Source organism: Eriocheir sinensis, chromosome 17 (assembly GCF_024679095.1).
Source record: "Eriocheir sinensis breed Jianghai 21 chromosome 17, ASM2467909v1, whole genome shotgun sequence".
NCBI lineage: Eukaryota > Metazoa > Arthropoda > Malacostraca > Decapoda > Varunidae > Eriocheir > Eriocheir sinensis.
Window position 1 is genome coordinate 8,663,702 of NC_066525.1, and position 20,000 is coordinate 8,683,701.

The 20,000-nt window shown below is 38.5% G+C and overlaps 1 protein-coding gene across 9 annotated transcripts in view; it reads left to right on the plus strand.

The window, feature by feature from the left end:
• Positions 1–20,000, plus strand: part of LOC126999913 (zinc finger protein ubi-d4-like) — a 48,881-nt gene that overhangs the window by 23,692 nt on the left and 5,189 nt on the right. For all 9 annotated transcript variants that reach the window (XR_007753658.1, XM_050863069.1, XM_050863068.1 and 6 more), the window contains 2 exons: positions 3,299–3,411; positions 3,727–3,851. Coding sequence is in view for 8 of the 9 variants with exons in the window: in XM_050863069.1 (XP_050719026.1) it covers positions 3,299–3,411; positions 3,727–3,851 (238 nt within the window). In the remaining variant the exon portion in view is untranslated. The remainder of the gene's footprint in view (positions 1–3,298; positions 3,412–3,726; positions 3,852–20,000) is intronic.

Genomic DNA, 20,000 nt, shown 5'->3' on the forward strand with positions numbered 1-20,000 from the left:
GTACTCTGGTCCTGATAATCTGAGGATATGCCCATCAGATATTTCAACAGAGATGAAACCATGCTTTTTTTATGTCTTCTTTTGTCCAATAATATATTAAATATCCTATTAAAAATCAACCAAAATACAGCAGGTGGAAGATTTTTTTTTAATAGACCGTTGCTTTTTTATGTTAGAAATTGTCATTATGGAAAACAGGTCTAGCCTTGAAATCCCTGATAAGACTAATATAAGAAGTAGGTAATTTTCTGGAAATTCTAACATGGTTCATAACCAGTCATGCTTCTGAGGTTGTTTAATGAAAAATATATACTTATTGATACTTCTAGATAACAATGTGAACTTGTAAATTATGCCCTCAGTAAAAACACCAAACACACCAGCATCTCAAATTTGGCATTTAGAACTTGGCAACCTGTCTTAGGCTGAACATGTCAATGAACTACTTTTTAACATAGCTGGACAAGAACTCTTCCTTATGCAATCTACAATTCATATGAATAGTAAATCAAACAGTAAGTCCTGGGCCATCTTTATATTTTCTTGCATGAACTACATTTTTAGTGGTTGGACATGACTGATAACCATCAAAGAAGACAGTTGCATCACCATACTTTTTGGATAGATAGTAGGTAAGCAAATTTATTGGATATCTATACCTTTCTGGGTCTGACCAACCTCATACCCACATACATCAATATGGTGTAAGAGGGAACCACCATCTAAAGTATGCTGGTTACTATATATATATTTTTTCCAACCAAAGTCTAATCCTGGAATATTTAAGTGTTGCCGCAAAACACAGTCCTCTAAAGCCCCAGTCACACTGACTTTATGACCTAATGACAACCTCCCGTGACCTGCAGGTCGTGGGAGGTCACACATGGCCATGTATGCGATCGTCATGTGTCTTTTCCCGCCGTAGGACTGAAAAGGTTGGCTGGAGGTTTTTGGTGCTGCACCAGAAACCTCCAGCCAACCTTTCAGGTCTTTGCTGGTCGTAAAAAGGTTGCCGTCCAGTGGCCGAATGGACTGCATCTGGATGGTAAGTTGACTGCCACCAGTGGCTGACATATGACTGTTAACTGATGAATGGCAACCAGATGGCAAGTGGGTGCCATCCAGTTGCTGTCAAGTAGTAGGTGGTCGCTGAAGTTCGTCGTCCACTTTGCATCTGTCATTGGCTGTGGTTGGCGTCCGGCCTCCCACCACATGGTGAGTTGTGCGGTGACTGGTGGTAGGTCTAACCACCATTAACTGGAAATGAGGTACATTCCTGAGCAGTGACGTCCTACGCCCCTCAGCCTGTCCAAGTTCTGTCCCAACTCGACCTGTTCCATGGGTCAAGCACATGGCCAAATGCGTATGGATCATCTCTGCCTAATCAAAATAAAGTATTGCTGGACATGATGTACATGGCAAAATGATGAGAGTCTGTGGAGCTAATGGATTCTATCCATTTCAAAAGCGATTTTTAATTTCATCTGCTTCTCTGCCCAGGTTAAAGGAAATGCTTCAGAACAAGTATAATGTAACATACATTCTAACAAACAGGTTAAATCAAGATTGTTTAGAGCATTTTTTTGTATGTCTATGGCAGATGGGGGGGGGGGTATCACAACCATCCGTCACCAGTTGCAGGGAGGCACAGAATACTTTCGTTACCTTTATATGTAATTATTTTTTTCACAAATAATTTACAGAACTTAGAAAGAGAAATGTGTAATATGACTGGGTGATAATATTTCTGCTGGTCCATCTGCTGATACCAATGTATGGACGTAAAAGTCTCCTAGTATATGGCAATGCAGAGCAGGCGTATGATGTCAGCAGCAGGTCGTCCTGGAAATCGCCGTCCTCATTGCGACAGGGCGTGTATCGGTCCCTACCTGTTGGTCACCAGTGGGCGCTTGGTGGGCGTCTTGACCTGACTCCCAGTGTGAGGTCAAGGTGTAAATCTTACCATGGTTGCCGTCCAGCCATCGACGGACAGACACTGGAAGACCGCTGGTAGCTTTTCGGTTGCCCGGCTGCTCGGCCACCTACGTGGTCAGGAAGCAGTGGGGTGTGAATTGTAGTATTTTGGGGTCGCAGGTGGTCGTTATCAGGCTGCAAAGTCAGTGTGACTGGACCTTAACCTGGTAGCAGCGATGGGCCAAATTTGTGTCTACTGTGTACCAGCGACGGGCCAAATTTTTGCCATGATATAAACCCCCCAAAATAGATGATGCAGAAACTGATCACAAATGTGTTGATATACATTATGAAATAGTTTGCGTGAGTGAGTTTTTTTTTTTTGTATTAATTCGCTTAGAGGGGCCTTTAAGAAACAGGATCCCCGCAGCTACTGGGTTAAATGATGTAATGCCCCGACGAGCTTATTTTCCATCCTTTCTATTTTCCAGCACGTCCTCTGCGTGTATCGAAACACACGAGAAATTAATCAAGACAAAGTGAGGGTATTCCCCGGCTGCCTGGGATTGAACCCGCGACCAGCGTGATGGGAGAGCCACTCCTTACCGAGTCGGCCAAAGAGGTACCCCACTGGCTAAGTGGGTTATGGGAGGCTCGTTCATCAGGCCGTCGCCGCACTACATGGCTTTCCCCCCCATGTAGATTAATTTCTGTGTGTTGACAATGTCCCTTTGAGACATAACTCCACAATGTCCCTTTGAGACATACCTCCAACTCTCCCATTTTCTATCAACCTCGGAGCATGGGCCATCCTACCTGTTACCCCTTCGGGGAAACTCAACAGAACTGCAGGAGAGGATGCCCACCGCTATGCCACCACTGTAATGCCCTGACGAGCTTATTTTCCATCCTTTCTATTTTCCAACACGTCCTCTGCGTGTATCGAAACACACGAGAAATTAATCAAGACAAAGTGAGGGTATTCCCCGGCTGCCTGGGATTGAACCCGCGACCAGCGTGACGGGAGAGCCACTCCTTACCGAGTCGGCCAAAGAGGTACCCCACTGGCTAAGTGGGTTATGGGAGGCTCGTTCAGCAGGCCGTCGCCGCACTACAAATGAGATTGCAAAACTTCGTGCACCACTAATTATGATTTCAGGCCTTTGGAATTTAGGTTGTTTGACTTTATGTTATAACCTGAGTTAAGTTGCAGCTCCAGGGTTTGAACAACAGGAAAGGTTGTGATACTTATCATGCAATTATCTTTTTTTTCCCCTTCAACTAATGATTTCCATTTTTTTTTGCATTCCAGCTCAGAAACAGAGAAATTGAGCCATAGATGGCATTAGATAACATTCTTTGTAAACTGTAACCGTTTTTGCAGGTCATCCCAGCTGCCTTCAGTTTACCTCAAACATGATGAAAAGTGTGGTCAAGTACCGTTGGCAGTGCATTGAGTGCAAGACTTGCACCTTATGTGGTACTTCAGAAAACGATGTGAGTTATAAATGAATAAGCTTGGCTTTTATTTATTTTTATCTATGTAAGTTCTGTATCCAGTTATAAAGCAGACTTGGGAATAGATTTCTATAAATTTGTAATCCTGAACTTATGTTGGAACAGCTGATCACCAAAGGTTATCATTGAAATTATTGGGAACTAGTGATAAGATATAGGAAAAATGCTAAGACTGGCTCATGCTCATATATTAAAAGGTGAAATATACTTGCTAGAGTTACTTCCATCCATCATCAGAGACACAAGTAGATAAATCCAGCTTTTAAAGTGACATTTTTTGGGGGGCTACTACAGGATCAGCTGTTGTTCTGCGATGATTGTGATCGTGGCTACCACCTCTATTGCCTCGATCCCCCTCTCTCCGAGCCTCCAGAAGGGGAGTGGTCCTGTTATCTTTGTATTCAGGAGTTCCATGCCAAGTAAGTGGGGAGTACAAGGAAGGCTCCACAATAAGAAAGCTTAATATGCAGATATTTTTTTTTCTTTTTATTTATTATGGACTTCATTGACAGTTTGGAGAAGAAATGAATTGTAAGAAATTAAATTTAATGATGATTAGGCTAATTGTAAACATTATACAGTGAAGATAGATAAGAATATGTTTTAGTTGTGTAGTTTAAAATTTAGATGTAAACTGTAATTGAATTTCATTGCACAAAATGTAGAATACAAAACATCCTTTCTTTCTTCTTAAGAATAGTTTTCAATGTACTTTTCTCTGACAGCATGATTTTTAAATGATACTGGTTGTATTTCATGCCTAGTTGTCAATTCTCAGGGAGTGTGAGAATTTAGGAAAATAATGATATGCTAATTGCCATAAGAGAGCATTTTGAGTTATTTTAATGTTGTGATGTTAATTTGGCTTATGATTTACATTGCCCTTTTTTTTCACCACGTTGCAGATATATGCTACAGTAAACCCTCGATATAATGGACCAATTGGGGGGAACTTAGTCTGTTAATGCCGAAAGTCCATTATAAGCGGCGGAAAATTAAAAATATGTATAATAATTCTGGCAAACCAAATAAACGTAGGTATATATTTCTTTTTATTGTGAATGTTGTCTGCATAGCTGCACAGCAAACTTGGCGACTCACTGAGGTTGCCAGGTTGGCAGTGGGGTTCTACGGGGGGTGCCGTATTTTTACGGGTATGGGTATAATTTTACAAGTTCGCCTATCTTGCACTGGCAGACAACTTTTTTTTTTTTTTTTTTTTTTTTTTTTAGTTTTCAGTGTTATAAAATAATCTGCTAACTGTTTCTGTTGCAGATCATTAAATCACTAAATGATTGACTTTTAAATGCCTGTTGTGCACACGCTGCCGCATCTGCAAAACAGCTCGCAGAAAGAGGTTCAACTAGCTTACTGTTTCCATATTTCACTCACTGCTAACAAAGATCACAAGTGGACAAACTATAACAAAACCAGGCAAATTAATGTTTTTCCTGGTGTGTATTTCCCCAGTGCGCATGCGTGGTGGACAGCAGAGCAACTTATTTCTGCGAGGAGGTATTTCTCGCAACACTGGCCGGTGTAATGGGCCACCCCCGCTGCCACCCTGTCCCATCTTGTGCTTCATATTTCTGCCGCCCCACATCGCGTGCCGAATAAATTTAAACTAATGAAACCTAACAACCGACCTAACCTAACCTAACCTACGTAACGGGCGACCCCCTAAACTGTGTCAGTACCGACACTCACAGATATTTGGCTAGTTTCCATAACATTTACATCCCCTGGATTGATGCATAAGACTTTCTTGTGGTGTAAATACATTCTTCATTTGAATGGAAACCACAAGGAGAAGAATATTTCATCAGGTGGGCTGAAAAGACTACAGTAACTGAAGGATAGGACAGCAGATAAAGGGAGGAGGGTGAGGTGGCTAGCAGATGCTGTTGTACTTACCAGGCGCGGTTTGGTCAAAAACTTTTCTCAGTCGGTCCGCGTGGATTTGTGACCCTCTGACCTTGTCCGTTATATCCGAAATCCGTTATAAGCTGGTCCGTTATATCGAGGGTTTACTGTATTTAGCAGCTGTATGCATGCATTTCTTTTCTTGGAGGCAAGAAATTTGTGGTTTTTATTTTTGTTAGCTGAATTCATTGGGGGAGGTTCACAGTATATAGGGAATTAACTTTTGTTATTTCACAATTAGCTAGTCACTAGGAGGTGACTTAACTGGCCATCAGCACCATTACAATAGGTTGATCTTGAAAATTAAGTGAACACACACTTGTGAGGCTGATTAAACTCTTAGGAAACAGAGAGTTCAGAATATTTCACTAATATAAAAGGTGATGTGGGTATCTGTCTGGAAAGATTATATTTTCTTATGAAGTAAGGATGTATTTTCATGATCTCTCTTTATTTTAAGACTTTTGTTATCTGGTTTGTATAATCTTATGTATTCCTTTTTAATTCAAAGAATTTTCATCAGTCAAATCAGTCAATTTCATGAATATTCTTTTTTAATTTTATATTAATCCTTCACTCACAGGTATGTAGCTATCGAAGTTATAATCAAAGGGTGTAGGTAATGATTCAACATTTATGGTCATAAGGAATTTATAGGAGAGTTGTAATTTTATGCAAAGAAGCTAATTACTGGCTAAATATGCATTTTTTAAATTTTCAGTTGAAGCAGGTTTTTCATATAGAAACTTTGTAAATCTGATTGGTATATGTAACTTTGAAACTTGAATTAGTATCTTCCTAGAACTGACATATATGTATGGGAAACTTCTAAACTTTCACCTTTCATTGTGGTAAAAAATGATGCTGAAAAATTGTTCTTTGATAAGTTTCCATCTATAGTAGCTAGTTTCAAACACAGGAAAGGAAGCAAGTTAAAGGTTAAATGGGTAACCCAGTGTAAGGGGAAATATTTGTGCTTGTTCACAAAACCTTAGAAATTAAAGTTTACACAAAACTCAGCATATATAATGATTTCAACATAATCATGCAATTATAGAGACAAAAAAATCTCTGATTGCATGCCATTGTTGATACCGAGTTTGATTCTAATTCATGGCAGCTTCTTGGTGAGTGAGGTAGTGCTTTCTGGTAACCTTAGCAGAGCTGTATGGTCATAGTTGTTTAGCCTGGGGAGATTCTTTAATCTCCTTTTTCAATTGAGACATCCCCTATGAGAAGAGCTGCATTTAGAAGTATCCCAGCCATAACCTTGGATCAATAACTATGTATAGCACCATCCATAAAATGTGAATGGATCTTTCCTAATCATGGTATCTTTTGTCTTTTCATTCAGTGTTGTGTGAGGGTTTTTTTTCTCATAAGTTTTGCAGATAATAATTCAAGAGACCTGCAAAACATTCTGGCTAAAATTTACACCATACATTGTGAATAATTCGTAACTTGCTTTTATTATAAATTGAACAGCTATGTGGTATAGTTGAATTGTCATATCTCATCAAAGGTGCACTACTATATTTGAATGAATTTGCTTAGCTGAGTTTTATCAAATTCGCCATCATAAAATATAGTGTGTGCTTTTATTGCAATGTACAGAGCATTTTACATAATTTAATAGGCTTTGGGTATGTATAAAATACATGAGTACAGTAGGATTCAAAATGTCATATTTTAAAGGAAGCAATTTTGGTGTTGGAAGAAATATTAATCAAATAAAAAAAAATATTTGTTTTGTGAAATTAACATCTTATCAACATCACTGTCATTGTGCTAAAGATATGATACAACGTGTGTATATTGAGAGTTTCATCTCATTGCTTGAAGGTTTCTGTTATAACATCAACATGACACACTAAGTAGCATTCCAATGCTCATATGATTTTTTGTTTAACAAGTCTGCAATTTATGTTTATTAGATAATAGGGACAGAGATTTACTATTTCTTACTTTTGTCATATATGGAAGCATATTATATATATTTAATATCTTGAGAGATTTTGAAACCATGATTTGCAATGACTTACTTGTAGTGTGTTAGAAGCATAATGGAAATAGGCATAGACTGTATTCCAACAGGCAAGAATGTTTGTAGTAGAAATGGGTTGCCCTAGGAGAGGAGAGTATGTGGTTTAACAGGGTGGGATGGTGTGAGTAATAAAGAAGTGTACAGATGTTGTAGGGATATGAAAGTAAGAGGCATAGAATGTGGAGTGAGGGTTGGGTAAAGCAAAATTCACTGAGATGGCTTGGATATGTTTTTAGAAGGCAGAGTTGTGGTTTTGCAAGGAGGAGTTATGAGTCAAATAGGAGGGTAGGAACCAGTAGAGAGACCACCAGTAAGGTGGATTGACAATATTGAGAAATAAGTTTAGGAGAGAGGTGATAGGGGTGGTGATTGTTGTGAAAATTGAGTATATGAACAGAATGATTTTGAGATCCCTCTTTCATGACCATCCTCATTAAGGGAGTTTCCTTAGGAAATAGTCAGTGCTGTAGGTAGATAAAAAGAAACTAAATATTCAAGATTTTTCTGCAAGTATCAATCTTAAGAATATACATTTCTCATCAAGATCATTCACATCTCAACAGACAGGCATAGTGACAAATATTTCTTATACAACCTCACTACCACCTATGTTTTGGTACGGAAATCTGACCCACGTATAACTTGACTCAGAGTTGGCCATGGTCTTGGAACTGTCCCATGTTTGGTACGCCTAGACGGGCACACATAGCTGAACAAAGAGCTGAGTGGACTTAATGTTTGGAGTGTGACTTTGTGTGAATGGTGCTTTGGACTGTACACATTTTATTATTTATCATGAATTTAGCCTTCCCACCTTGCCTATGGGAGTTGGAAAATGCTAATAATGATGATACTAAGTCAGACCAATACTGAAATTTAATCATTTGACCCATTCTGTTTATAATCTCATTTTAACAGACTTTAATTCATATGTATACTATTTCTGTTTACTTAATGTAAGTGTAGACATTTCTTTTTCTTTTCAAAGATATGTTAGTAAATCTGGCAATAAAGTTTCTCACAGTGTAGATTAATATTAATTTATTATTATTTTTATTACAACTGGTGCTTTGAAAAATATTAAATAGAATTCTGTGAAAAGAGAATGTCATATTATCATGTAGGGCAGTCTCATATACCTGTCACGCAACCAATGTTTGTGCTTCTGTGCATTTACAAAACATCTTTTACACAATTGTTGTGGTTTCTACGAGCTTGGATTTACAGATGTATTCTACATTTAGTAACAGATTTTTTTTATTATTTTATCACCAGTCACAAATAAGTCATTATGTCTATATATGTGCATTGTCTTCAGGTACCCATGGTGGTTTTCCTCTGATCCTATGACCATGAAGCTCATAATAAAACACCTGATATCATATCCTCAGCTTGATGCTTATGTTTATCTGATAATCCATATAAGCTTCAACATTAGTTGTCAGATCGTGAGGCATATTCCTAATTTAAAAAATACATTTCTCATGTGCAGATTTTTACATGAATATTATAAAGTAATGGAGCTGTTTCTTTAATCATACCATATTTTTCCTAATCAAAATCTGAAATCTGAAAATACATTATGGGGTAAGGTGACACTGGCTGCTAATGCAGTCTGGCTGTATTTAGAGCGTCCAAACATGTTCCTATAACACCAGTATCTTGTTCCTTTAGACAAGATTGAGTCCTTTGTATATTGTAATGTTCTTCCCAGTTTTCTACAGAATAGGCCTTTTAGTTTGGTCAATATTACGAAGCAAGACTTGATGCATGAGTTTATGACTCCTAGAGATACAGTTCTCAACACCGTATTAGAGAGACTTTTATAGTGGTAAAATACTTTTTTATTTATTTTTTTTTTATTTTTTTTTATCTATCTCAGTTTAAAGTCTCAAGAATTGTTTCAAGATCTCGACCTCTTTCTTAGGCTGTGTTTGTAAAGGGTTAATTATAAGGTCCTCTTTGTAGTTGAGATATACATATAAATATATATATATATATAAATAAGTGTAAAACCTACTCATAATTATTTTACAATGTAACATGCCCATTTTGTGAGGGAGTGAATGGTAATGAGCAAGATTTGAGTGTCTGTCTCATTAGTTTCACTCAGCAGGACAAAGATTTATGAAAAGGAGACTAGTGTTAGAAATTATAGTGTCATAGTACAATAGCAAGCTTAAGGATATAGAAGAACACAGAAGACTTTCGGTTTTGACTACAGATGGTCAGTTTTCAATGCATGTGGGAGATGCAGTTAAACTTTTCTTTTAACTTTGTGTTGTTTTCATAACTTTTACTTCATAGCCTGAGTATTTCATCTCAAAAAGGTGTTTGTAGTTCAACATTTTCAGATTGCTCTTAAAAAAACAAAGGGTGATTCCTCCTACAGACAAGTGTATACGAAAACTGTTAGCCATGCTGCAGTTAAAGCTTTCAAATATAATTTTTTTAAAAATAAGTTAACAGTTTATTTCCACACATAAACGTGTCTATAAATTTGTAATTTAGTAAATAGGTCCATGTTGATAACATAAGGAAGTGTCCATATATGTCTGTTGTACTCCATGCAGGTTGGGTGGGTCTAGGATGCACACTTGTATCCAATTGTTGACATACTGCACCATAAATATGGCTTGTGATGTATGATCATCACTTACGTCTCATGTATGTTCTCCAACGAGTGTTTCCTAGATAGCACAAGGTCCTCGGGAGCCTTGCATATGTTAGTAAAATGGGTGTAGGTCTTAGGTTAGAAGTGTGCTTTTTAGGTCCAAACCTACTTCTTTTTTAACATACTATAGATCTCACAAGTGTCATATTGGCCTCCCCATGACTTTCAAGTCATGTATGTGATCCTAGGCCACACACATTTTCATAATCTATCAAGGAAAATCAGGGTCATTTAGATTAAACATTATATTTAGCTCTTCTCAGAGCATGATGAAAACTAGCCAATACTTCACTGTTGTTTTCTATTGCCTCATAATACTTTATAGACTGAAGACCGAATCTCCTCACCCCTCATTATGGACATGATTTCAGGGCATGTACAGTCATATTTACCTTTCCATGGAAGGTTTTCTGTCTTATTGACAGTACCTGTCTGGTCTGGGAAGTTCAACTGGGTGCATTTAAAAATGTAATTATAATAAGGCTTTGACTTAAGCTCAGTATTTTTCATATAATGTTTCAATGGTGAGGAAAAGGCACTCATCAAAAACTGACTGTGGAAATAAATTATGTGAAAAAAGATGAGGCTGCCTTTTCCTTTGACTGAAAAGGAGAGTTTACAATATTCAGGATATACAGTTCCTCAAAATACCATTTAAGGCCTCTACATTTTTACCTCACCTTGAGATGATTTAGACCTCCAAGGTATATAACCCATAATGCAAATGCTATATTACAAGTGGGAATAAGGTTCATGACCAGTATTTATTTGCTTTTAGCTGACACTGCTATTGCACATAGGTCTCATTAGCAATAAGTGAAGCTGCCAAGACAAGTTGTCGGTGTCATCATTGTTATCATCATTTCCATGCTTTATCACCATCATTAAGAACATCATATTTCTCATCCAACCAGGGTTAAAAGGGTTGAATTTAATTAAACAAAGCATTTGCATTGTAGTCAGAAAAGGAAAGCTTGTCTTGTGAATGGGCCTTACTACACATCCACATACCATTCAATACTTTTACCCATGCCCTGATAGTGACTTTAAAGCATAATTTAGAATGGCCATTTTTGTATTTATATTGACTGTGAGCTCAACATCTTGCCTGTTAGCAGAGCAAGTGTAAATGATGGTGAAGTTGATTGTTGGGGTGATGATGGTGATGATGACTAGGTATGCCACTAACTAAAATGTTTTTTTTTCTTCATATATGCATCTCATAACACATGGTAAGACATATTTTGTTACAGAAAAAATCAAACATGTCAAGAAGTCTCAAGCTGTATAAAAACATGAGTACACTTGTACCTATACATAACAAGTTGCTCCCATTTCCTTGCTTATGGTAATGAGGAGTTAAGCCATATAATTTCTCTGTTGACATGGATATTAGAGTACTTTCCTCTTAACTTTTCTTTCTTAAGGTAGGATCAAATTATCTGAGGTAGGATGGGTCTTGACCTTAAGTGACCAATGTGCCAGGGTGACTGAGACACGATAATGAGGTAGCCATGGACAATTCATCCACTCTAGTCTTTTACTTTTACTTTTTGTCTTTATACATCCATGGTCTAGAAGATTATGTTATGTTGCTGTGTCACAATGTGGTAGCTAATCATATTTTTATACCACTCGCACTTTTGCACAAAGGTATTATTAAATAAAAGACTTATAACAAAGATAAAGTAACTAAATGCAACCAGTACCTTAAGGGAAAATTTAAAGAAAACAATAAATGATGCTTTTACACTGACAGATTTTTATTCAGTCACATATCTCAATTTTATGTCATGCCAATCCCAAAAAATTCACAAGCTTTGGTTACCTATTGCAAGTTGCATCTGCTATATTAAATATATACACAAACCTGACGACCTTTCAACTCATTTTAAGTTCTGAGGAAACACTGTACAGTTCTATTGCATTGTGCTAGAATTTTATTTCAGTGAATTCATATCATGATATCTCATTCTCATTGTACCCCTTCACTTTAAGTCACGTAGTCTCATATATGAATGTCATCCTTTGGCTATTAGTTCTTTGAAGTTCAGTGCTTCTTTAAAAAACATCTTTTCATTACTTTTTCTTTTTTTCCTGCTCTATGCATAAGATCACTGAATATATTTTTTCCTCATTCTATCCATAAGCCATTCCAGCACCTTTTGATCAGTTTTTTCAGACATAGCTGCCACAATTTTAATTTTATCTGAGTTTCAGTACTTCTAAAATCCTGTTGTGCAATGCATTGGAAAAGGAGTGCCTTATGTTCTATTGCTGTTGAGATCCATGCCTCAAATTATTATTATGCAACAATATTGAGGCATAAAGTTTTCCATTAGTCATAGTTTTCAGTATGACTGAGGGCAGCCTTTGATTAAATGGAATCCACTTTTTAAAAACTATCTTACTATTTTATTCCATTTTTACTTTTGGTATCTCCACTTCAGTGCATTTTATGTGTTACAGATTCACTGATTTTTCACTATGCAACTTGGAATGTCTTCTATGCCATGAAATAATACATAAATAAATGGATCAAGGACCTTTTGAAAATCTTACGGGAGGTTTCTAATCAAGTATCTCTGGTTATTTGCAATAAAGTAAAAAAATGTGAGACTGTCTTGTCCTGAGTTTGCTGCTACAGGGATAAGTCTGAGATAGCAAAGGTTCTTTGATACATGCAAACACAACTTACAACTTGGAAGGTCACCTATGCACTTAAATGAATGAATCTGGGATCTTTTGAGAATCTTGCAGAAGATTTCTAATTAATAACCTCAGCATGTCTATTACGAATAAAAAAATGGCGCCAACTTACTCTTCTTGTCTTGGATTTGCATGCTACTGGGACAAATGAATCTGAGATAATAAGGGGTTTCTTGTTTATGCTTACAATTTAATTTGAGTTGGTCCACCAAGGAAAATCAGTGAAGAGACCTTGCTCAGCTATACATAATGAAGGTTTTCTGTAATTCATCCTGAAACATTATTTCCTAGGAAGAAAAAGAATTGTGGCTTATTATTTGAAGCTTAATTAGAGTAAGGGAATTTTAATTTTCATTGAAAATATAATTTAATTAAAATTAAGAAAATTATCGAAATTGAATATTTAGGACAGGTCAACATTTTATTTTGGGCTGGTAAGAATATTATATAATAACTGATTATTAAGTGTTCTAAACTTAGGAAATAATGCTGAGCATTAGTCTTTTGGTGTTTGAAGTAAAGAGAAGTGCCCATTTGTGCTTCCCACAGTGCTTGCCATTGTTCTACCTCAGCCATGACATGGCAGCCCTGACCACCACCAGTAGTCATGATACAAGCTTCTCAAGCCACAAACTTTGGATAATAGTAAATATTCATAAGCTTTGAATGTGAATTCAGATAAATAATGATCTAGGGTTTGTAATAGTTAAGGTGGTTAATTTAATTTTACTATTTTGACAATCTATTTTTCTTAGTTCAGTATTGTAAGCTCGGAATGCTTCATATTAAGAAATAACCTGTCTAAGAAAATGCAAATAATAGAATGCAAACTTGGCTATTAAAAGCTCAAACTAGTATTACAAAGAAAAAGATAGTGTTTTAGAAAAGATCACTCATCATATTAAGGGATGAAACAGATATCTATAATTATAACAACATCCCACATATCCATCTGCCCTATGCATGTCCTTATGCAGAATATAATCTGCTATGCCATACTTATTTCTTTAATTTCCTTAGTGTTATCCAAGTTTCTTAAGATTTGCTCTGTTTGAAAACTGAACAAAGAATTGTGTTTGAGAGTCTACCTCACTCACTGCTAGGAAATTTAGTATATAAATACTTGTATATTTTTTATATGTGAATTGTTTTATAGACAGGATGGCTGTACCAACAGACGAAATAATTGTTTTATACTTTTGATGCATTTATTTACTTTGTTGCATTTTATCTGTGAACTTCTTTCATCCACACACTTGTTAGGTCGTATTGAAAATTTCCATATCTTTGCACACACACACACACACACACACACACACACACACACTTTTTTCTAAGGACAGATCTCAAGTAATTTAGCCTCTATAAATATGAACATATTTATAATCATTGTGTACTTGTTGGTTATAGTTTCATTAAGTCTATAAGTTGAATTATCAGTTTGCACTGAGTTGACATGAGTAATGTTTTTTTTGTCAAGTTTGTTACTTTTTGTTTCAATAAATAGGAAATGTTTAAATTCCTTTGCAATACTGATATATAATATGTTCAATAGTGTGTGGATGATAGGATGTTGGATGCACCCAAGGAGCATTGGTAGCTCCGAATGGGACTTGTAGGGTACTATAAAAGCCCCCCAAAAGGAAGCATAGTCATGACAGTTGTAAGGGAGATGAGCACAAGCAATTACAACAGAACTGTAGATGAGGTGTCTTTTACATGTTTTGTAAAATTGAAAACAACTGAAAATAAATTAATATAGCAAACATGTCTGAGTATTTAGCATCCATTCTTTCGAACAGTAGCAAAGCAATAGGACTTTGTTTTCCATAACTTCTCTCCTGCCTCTCCTGATATGAGATCATCTCCGCCAGTGCAGAGTTCATAGGTCAATCTCACGTTGCAATCTTGTCTTCTACTCTCCCTCTAACCTTCTTTCCCACTCCTGCCTCTCCTCCATCCCACAACTACCGCCCCTCTCACTTTTCGCATCACTTTCCCTGCCCCTGCCTCCTCTGCCCCTCTACCACAACATCTGTTCTCAAGTTACCCCATACATCTGGCACCGTTCACGATTCCCTCTTGTCTCACCTCTCACTTTACTCAGGTGTTCCTCCCCCTACTTAACAGCTCTGACTCTTCTGCCCCTTTTGTTCCCGACTCCTCTATTTCCAGCTCTAAATTTCTCTACCCCCTAATGTTTCTGGTTCTTTCATTCCCACCAGTATATTACATTTTCTTTGTCCCCAGCTCTGGTTCTTTTATCCTTTCTGCTTCTAGTTCCTCTCTTTTCACCATCCCACTGATTTTTTTATTTATTTCTTGTAGAATCATCACACTTCCTTAGATGGCATTTCCTTCACACACACACACACACACACACGTGTAGTGCAGTGGATAGCAGAGGTGGGCGCGGTACTGAAAAATCAGTAGTGCGGTTGTGGTAGTGCGGTCCCATTTTTTTCTTTCCCAGTGCGGTACGCGGTGTGCGGTACTGCGGTAGCGGTAGTCAAAATAAAAAAAAAATTCTTCAGTGCCTATCCTGGCTATACACACAAAGGAAACATGCTTAAAATAGTACAATGAAAAATCGGCCTGCACCACGGACGGGTCCGAGCAAGGTTCCTCAAGAAATCAGAGGAACTTTGGGTCCGGGGTTGAAATGGCCTGCACCGCGCGGGTTAAAGAAGACTCGCAGTATAGTAGTTTAGTCTGTCTATTTAGTATTTAATTTTGAACAATAACTGAAAAGTCAGAATGATTGAATCACTGATTCTGATGACTGATACCGATTGACTGGTTGAGTCCGATTCACTAAAAAAAAAAAAAAAAAACATTTATGTGAGCATGCCGCACCGCAAATGTCGTCTTCGATAGTTTTCAAAGTACCGCAAAAAACTACCGCAGGATTTTTTAGTGCGGTCTGCGGTAGTGCGGTATTTTCAGAAATTTTGCGGTAGTGCGGTACTTTTTTTGTGATGCGGTTCTACCGCACTACCGCACTAAGTACCGCACTTGCCGACCTATGGTGGATAATGCGCTCACCTCTTGAGCAAAAAGTCCCCGGCGCAGTGGAGGCGGATGGGCAGTCTCCTCCGTGCCTCCGTCCACCCAGCAGTGAATGGGTATTGGGTGCCAGTCGGGGGTTGTATCCCGCCTCCTGGGTGTGTGTGGGTGTGAAGCAACAGCCGTACCCAGAGATCTGTCACTTGTAAACCCCAAGCTTAGTCGGGGAGGGTACGTACTGGTTGACGGCCGCGAGTCTATCGCTTGGTTAGACCATGGTGGATTACATGCACACTAGCCCGGCTAAGTGTTTGCATATGGGGGTGGGGGTGGGCTCGCGTGTTTGTGTGTTCGCGCTCGAATGAGTGTTGGCCAGTGGCCAGGCTTCTCTCTCTCTCTCTCTCTCTCACTCTCTCTTTCGACGTGGGATTCTTCAACGCTTGGGACAATTTCCACGGCCAGGGTGGACTTAGGCTAATGTCACACATTCACGATCTTGACTCCCGACGTAAAAATGTCGCGCAGCCAGACGTACATTACGACCATCGTAAATAGACCACGTCGAAACGACATTGTTAAGACGGACATCCAACGGTCGTGATTTAATTATTGCCGACGGGTGACATGTCGGGGAGGGCGCCGATTGTTTTGAAATTTCAAAAGCCGTCGGCGTGTGGCCTGACGTCGGGAGTCAAGATCGTGACTGTGTGACCTCGGTCTCTCACATCCGTATTCAATATGTCTGCGACAAGGCATCGTCCCTTCGGATTGGAAAAAGGCTAATGTAACACTGATTTTTAAGAAAGGAGACAAAAAAACCCTGAATAATTACAGTCCCATTAGTCTAACTTCAGTAGTAGGTATGCTACTCGAGAGCCTCATCAGAGAGACAATTGTGAGTTACCGTGAAGGTCACTCATTAATTAAGGATTCACAACATGGCTTCCGTAACAATTAGCGATCCATCTTATCAAAGTTTACGACGTAACCAAATCACTGGACGTAGTATATCTTGATTTCCAGAAAGCGTTTGATAAAGTTCCACACCATAGATTACATTATAAATTAAAGCAACTAGATATTGACGGTAAAGTGTACCAATGGATCGCAAATTGGTTGAGCAAATGACAGCAGAGGGTGTTGATCGACGAATTTCACTCGGAGTGGGCGCCTGTCACTATAGTGGTGCCCCTCAGGGCTCGGTTCTTGGTCTAGTGCTGTTCATTATTTACATCAATGATATGGACGTTGGACTCAATGATCTCATTAGTAAATTTGCAGATGACACAAAGATTGGTAATTCGGTCCTCACTGAAGATGACAGACAAAGCCTCCAAAAAGATTTGCATAAAATATCAGCTTGGTGTGATAGATGGGAGATGCCCTTTAATATAGATAAGTACCAGGTTTTTCAAGTTGGAACAAGGAATAAGAGGTTCGATTACAAAATGTGTGGTGTTAAACTCAAAAGCGTTCAATGCGTCAAGGACCTGGGTGTCAAAATCGCGTCAAACCTCAAATTCTCACAGCAATGCATCGATGCAGCAAATAAAGTGAACAGAATGCTGGGAAATAAAGATGTAGGACTCCCGCTCTATAATAGTTTAGTCAGACTCCACTTGGAATATGCGGTTCAGTTTTGGTCTCCCCGCCATGCAAAGGACATTGCTAAATTAGAATGTGTTTAACGTCGGGCAACAAAAGATTTCTTCCTTGCGCAACAAACTTTACGACGAAAGGCTAATTGGACCGTATCGGCTATACAGGCAGCGCCACATGTGGCCACTCAACTCTAAGCTGTATTTTCCATAGAGATCAAGTTATAGACTAGAATGCGTCTGAGGCTGTCTCAGGCATACACGACCATTATGCCGCCGTCGCCCCAAGCCGATGATTGCACACACTTCACTCCTACCCGATTTCAGTTTTTCTCCATGTCAAATAGTAGAGTCAGGAAATCGGGTAGGAGTAAAGTGTGTGCAGTCGTCGGCTTGGAGCGGTGGCGGCACCAAGGCCTTGTATCCTGGAGGCAGCTTCAGACGCACTCTAGTACATAACTTGAGTTCTCTGGAAAGTACTGCGCCAGTTCACTGAGTGGCCACGTGTGGCGCTGCCTGTATAGCCAATATAGTCCATTAAAAAAACGTCGCCTCCGAGCACAGAGTTATATGTTATATAATTCTGTGCCTCCGAGGAAAACCGATCGAATGTTTTAAAATATTTAATGGCTTTACGAATGTGGACAAATCAAAATTGTTTAAAATCGATGACACTTTGCGAACGAGAAATAATGGCACAAAACTTAACCGTAAAGAAGTAAATTCAGACTGCACCATTTTTTCTTCACCAACGTTGTAATGCGAGAATAGAATAAGCTCCCACCTTCAGTAGTCCAGTGCAATACGACTGATTCATTTAAAACAAGCTCGACCGACACTTCCTTCAACTTGATATCTACTAAAGTAGAAATACAAAGATTTGGAGCCACTTGATTAATACAAAATCACTTCGGTTTAAGGACAAACCGCCTAATCTGGACCATAGGGTCTGTGTGGTCTGAATATCTATGTAAATTCTCTCTCTCTCTCTCTCTCTCTCTCTCTCTCTCTCTCTCTCTCTCTCTCTGACCTTCCAAACCAAGATCAAGAAACGATTAAGACTACTCCTTGGCAGTAGACCGTTGCCAGGGGTGGTCTGTCATTGGTAAGATTCTGTGGGCTCGGTTATTGAGCCGTTTTGGCCACTGGCAATTATTACTTCGTCATTACTTAATTTGAAAAAGAGACATGTGTGTTTGTGTTGTGCTGGTCAAGTACCTGTTCAAGGTGAGCAGGCCCGCGGATGAGAACACTGGTCACTTAGGGACGTGTAGAAAGTTTGTTTCTTGTAAACGGTTTGTGTGGCTCCGTTTGTGGCTGATTTTTATTTCTTTGTTAATTTTTATTTGTTTACTGCGAATAAAAGAAGCCTTCAAACAACAAAGAAAATGTAAAATTTTGTATTAAAAGCACAATTAAGAAGTCGTGCGAACAACTGAAGAGCGAAGCGGCTTCTGTTTAGCGAAAGTAACTGTTACTCCCAGACGCGGCATTTCCTCAGGAATGCGACGGTTGCTTGCAGGTCCATCACATACCCTCATCCCGCTCAAAACAAACCCATTCTGTTATCTCAACTACTCTCTAAGTAAAGGCATTCTATATGACATGTGTGAAGATCACGGAACTTGACCGATGTGAATTCTGTGATGCTGACGAACTATTATACACTTTAATAGCATGATGGGGATACAAGTGTTTATAACAATTGTTTATTTATTAGTTTAACTAAAATTATTGCTTAAACAGCGATATGATCAGGAAGAATGCAAACCAGGAAAATGACCTCACTGGCCTGCCCAGGTAAAATAAAAACGGTGAGGAACAAACTTTTCCTACTTCGCACTTCACACACCCCGCATTGACAACAGGCCACATGATGTCTCACGCCTCGCTCGACACTCAAAATTGATAATAATCTGCAGTCTGTGTAGGTAGTATTTTGCATTTTTTTTGTACGTGTCTTCCAGCGGGGCTAGACTGTGAAGTTTTTACTTGCGAAACGGAACTGCTTTTGTCGCATAAACGCTTTTCATGTGTCGTGAATGTTGTTGTTTAAAGAGATGAATGATGCAGAAGCAGAACGACTTCATTATCTTGTAGGATGTAGGAAAATGTGTCTTTCTGCATCCGAGGAAAAAAAGTTTCGGGATGTAGCCCAGCTATATTATAGTTCTGTGCCTATATTACCACTTCAAAAAAAATATTCTGTTTTTCCTTCCATACGCAGTTGAGGAAGTTCAAGGGTAAACATTTTTATTGTCCTTGGAAGAAGGTCGTCGAGGGAATGGAAGACTGGGGGTGCAGGGGAGAGCCTTGTCTGCGAGGTGTTGCTGGCTGCCAGCAGTGTGCCGTTTTTTGGTACGAACATACCAGATTTGGTACTTTTGGGTGTACAAAGTACGACTTCCACTAGATCTGGTACTATTTTTGTTTTACATAGTGGAAATAAAATGAATAATGTCGTAAATCGTAATATATTTGTCCTGCCATGTAGGCTACTTCGTAAGTGTTCAACACCTTCAGCAACCCAAGAGGAGATAGATTTAAATTTTTAAAGGTATGCAGACCAGTAAATAATGTTATATTTACTCAATCTGGTACTTTTTACTGATGA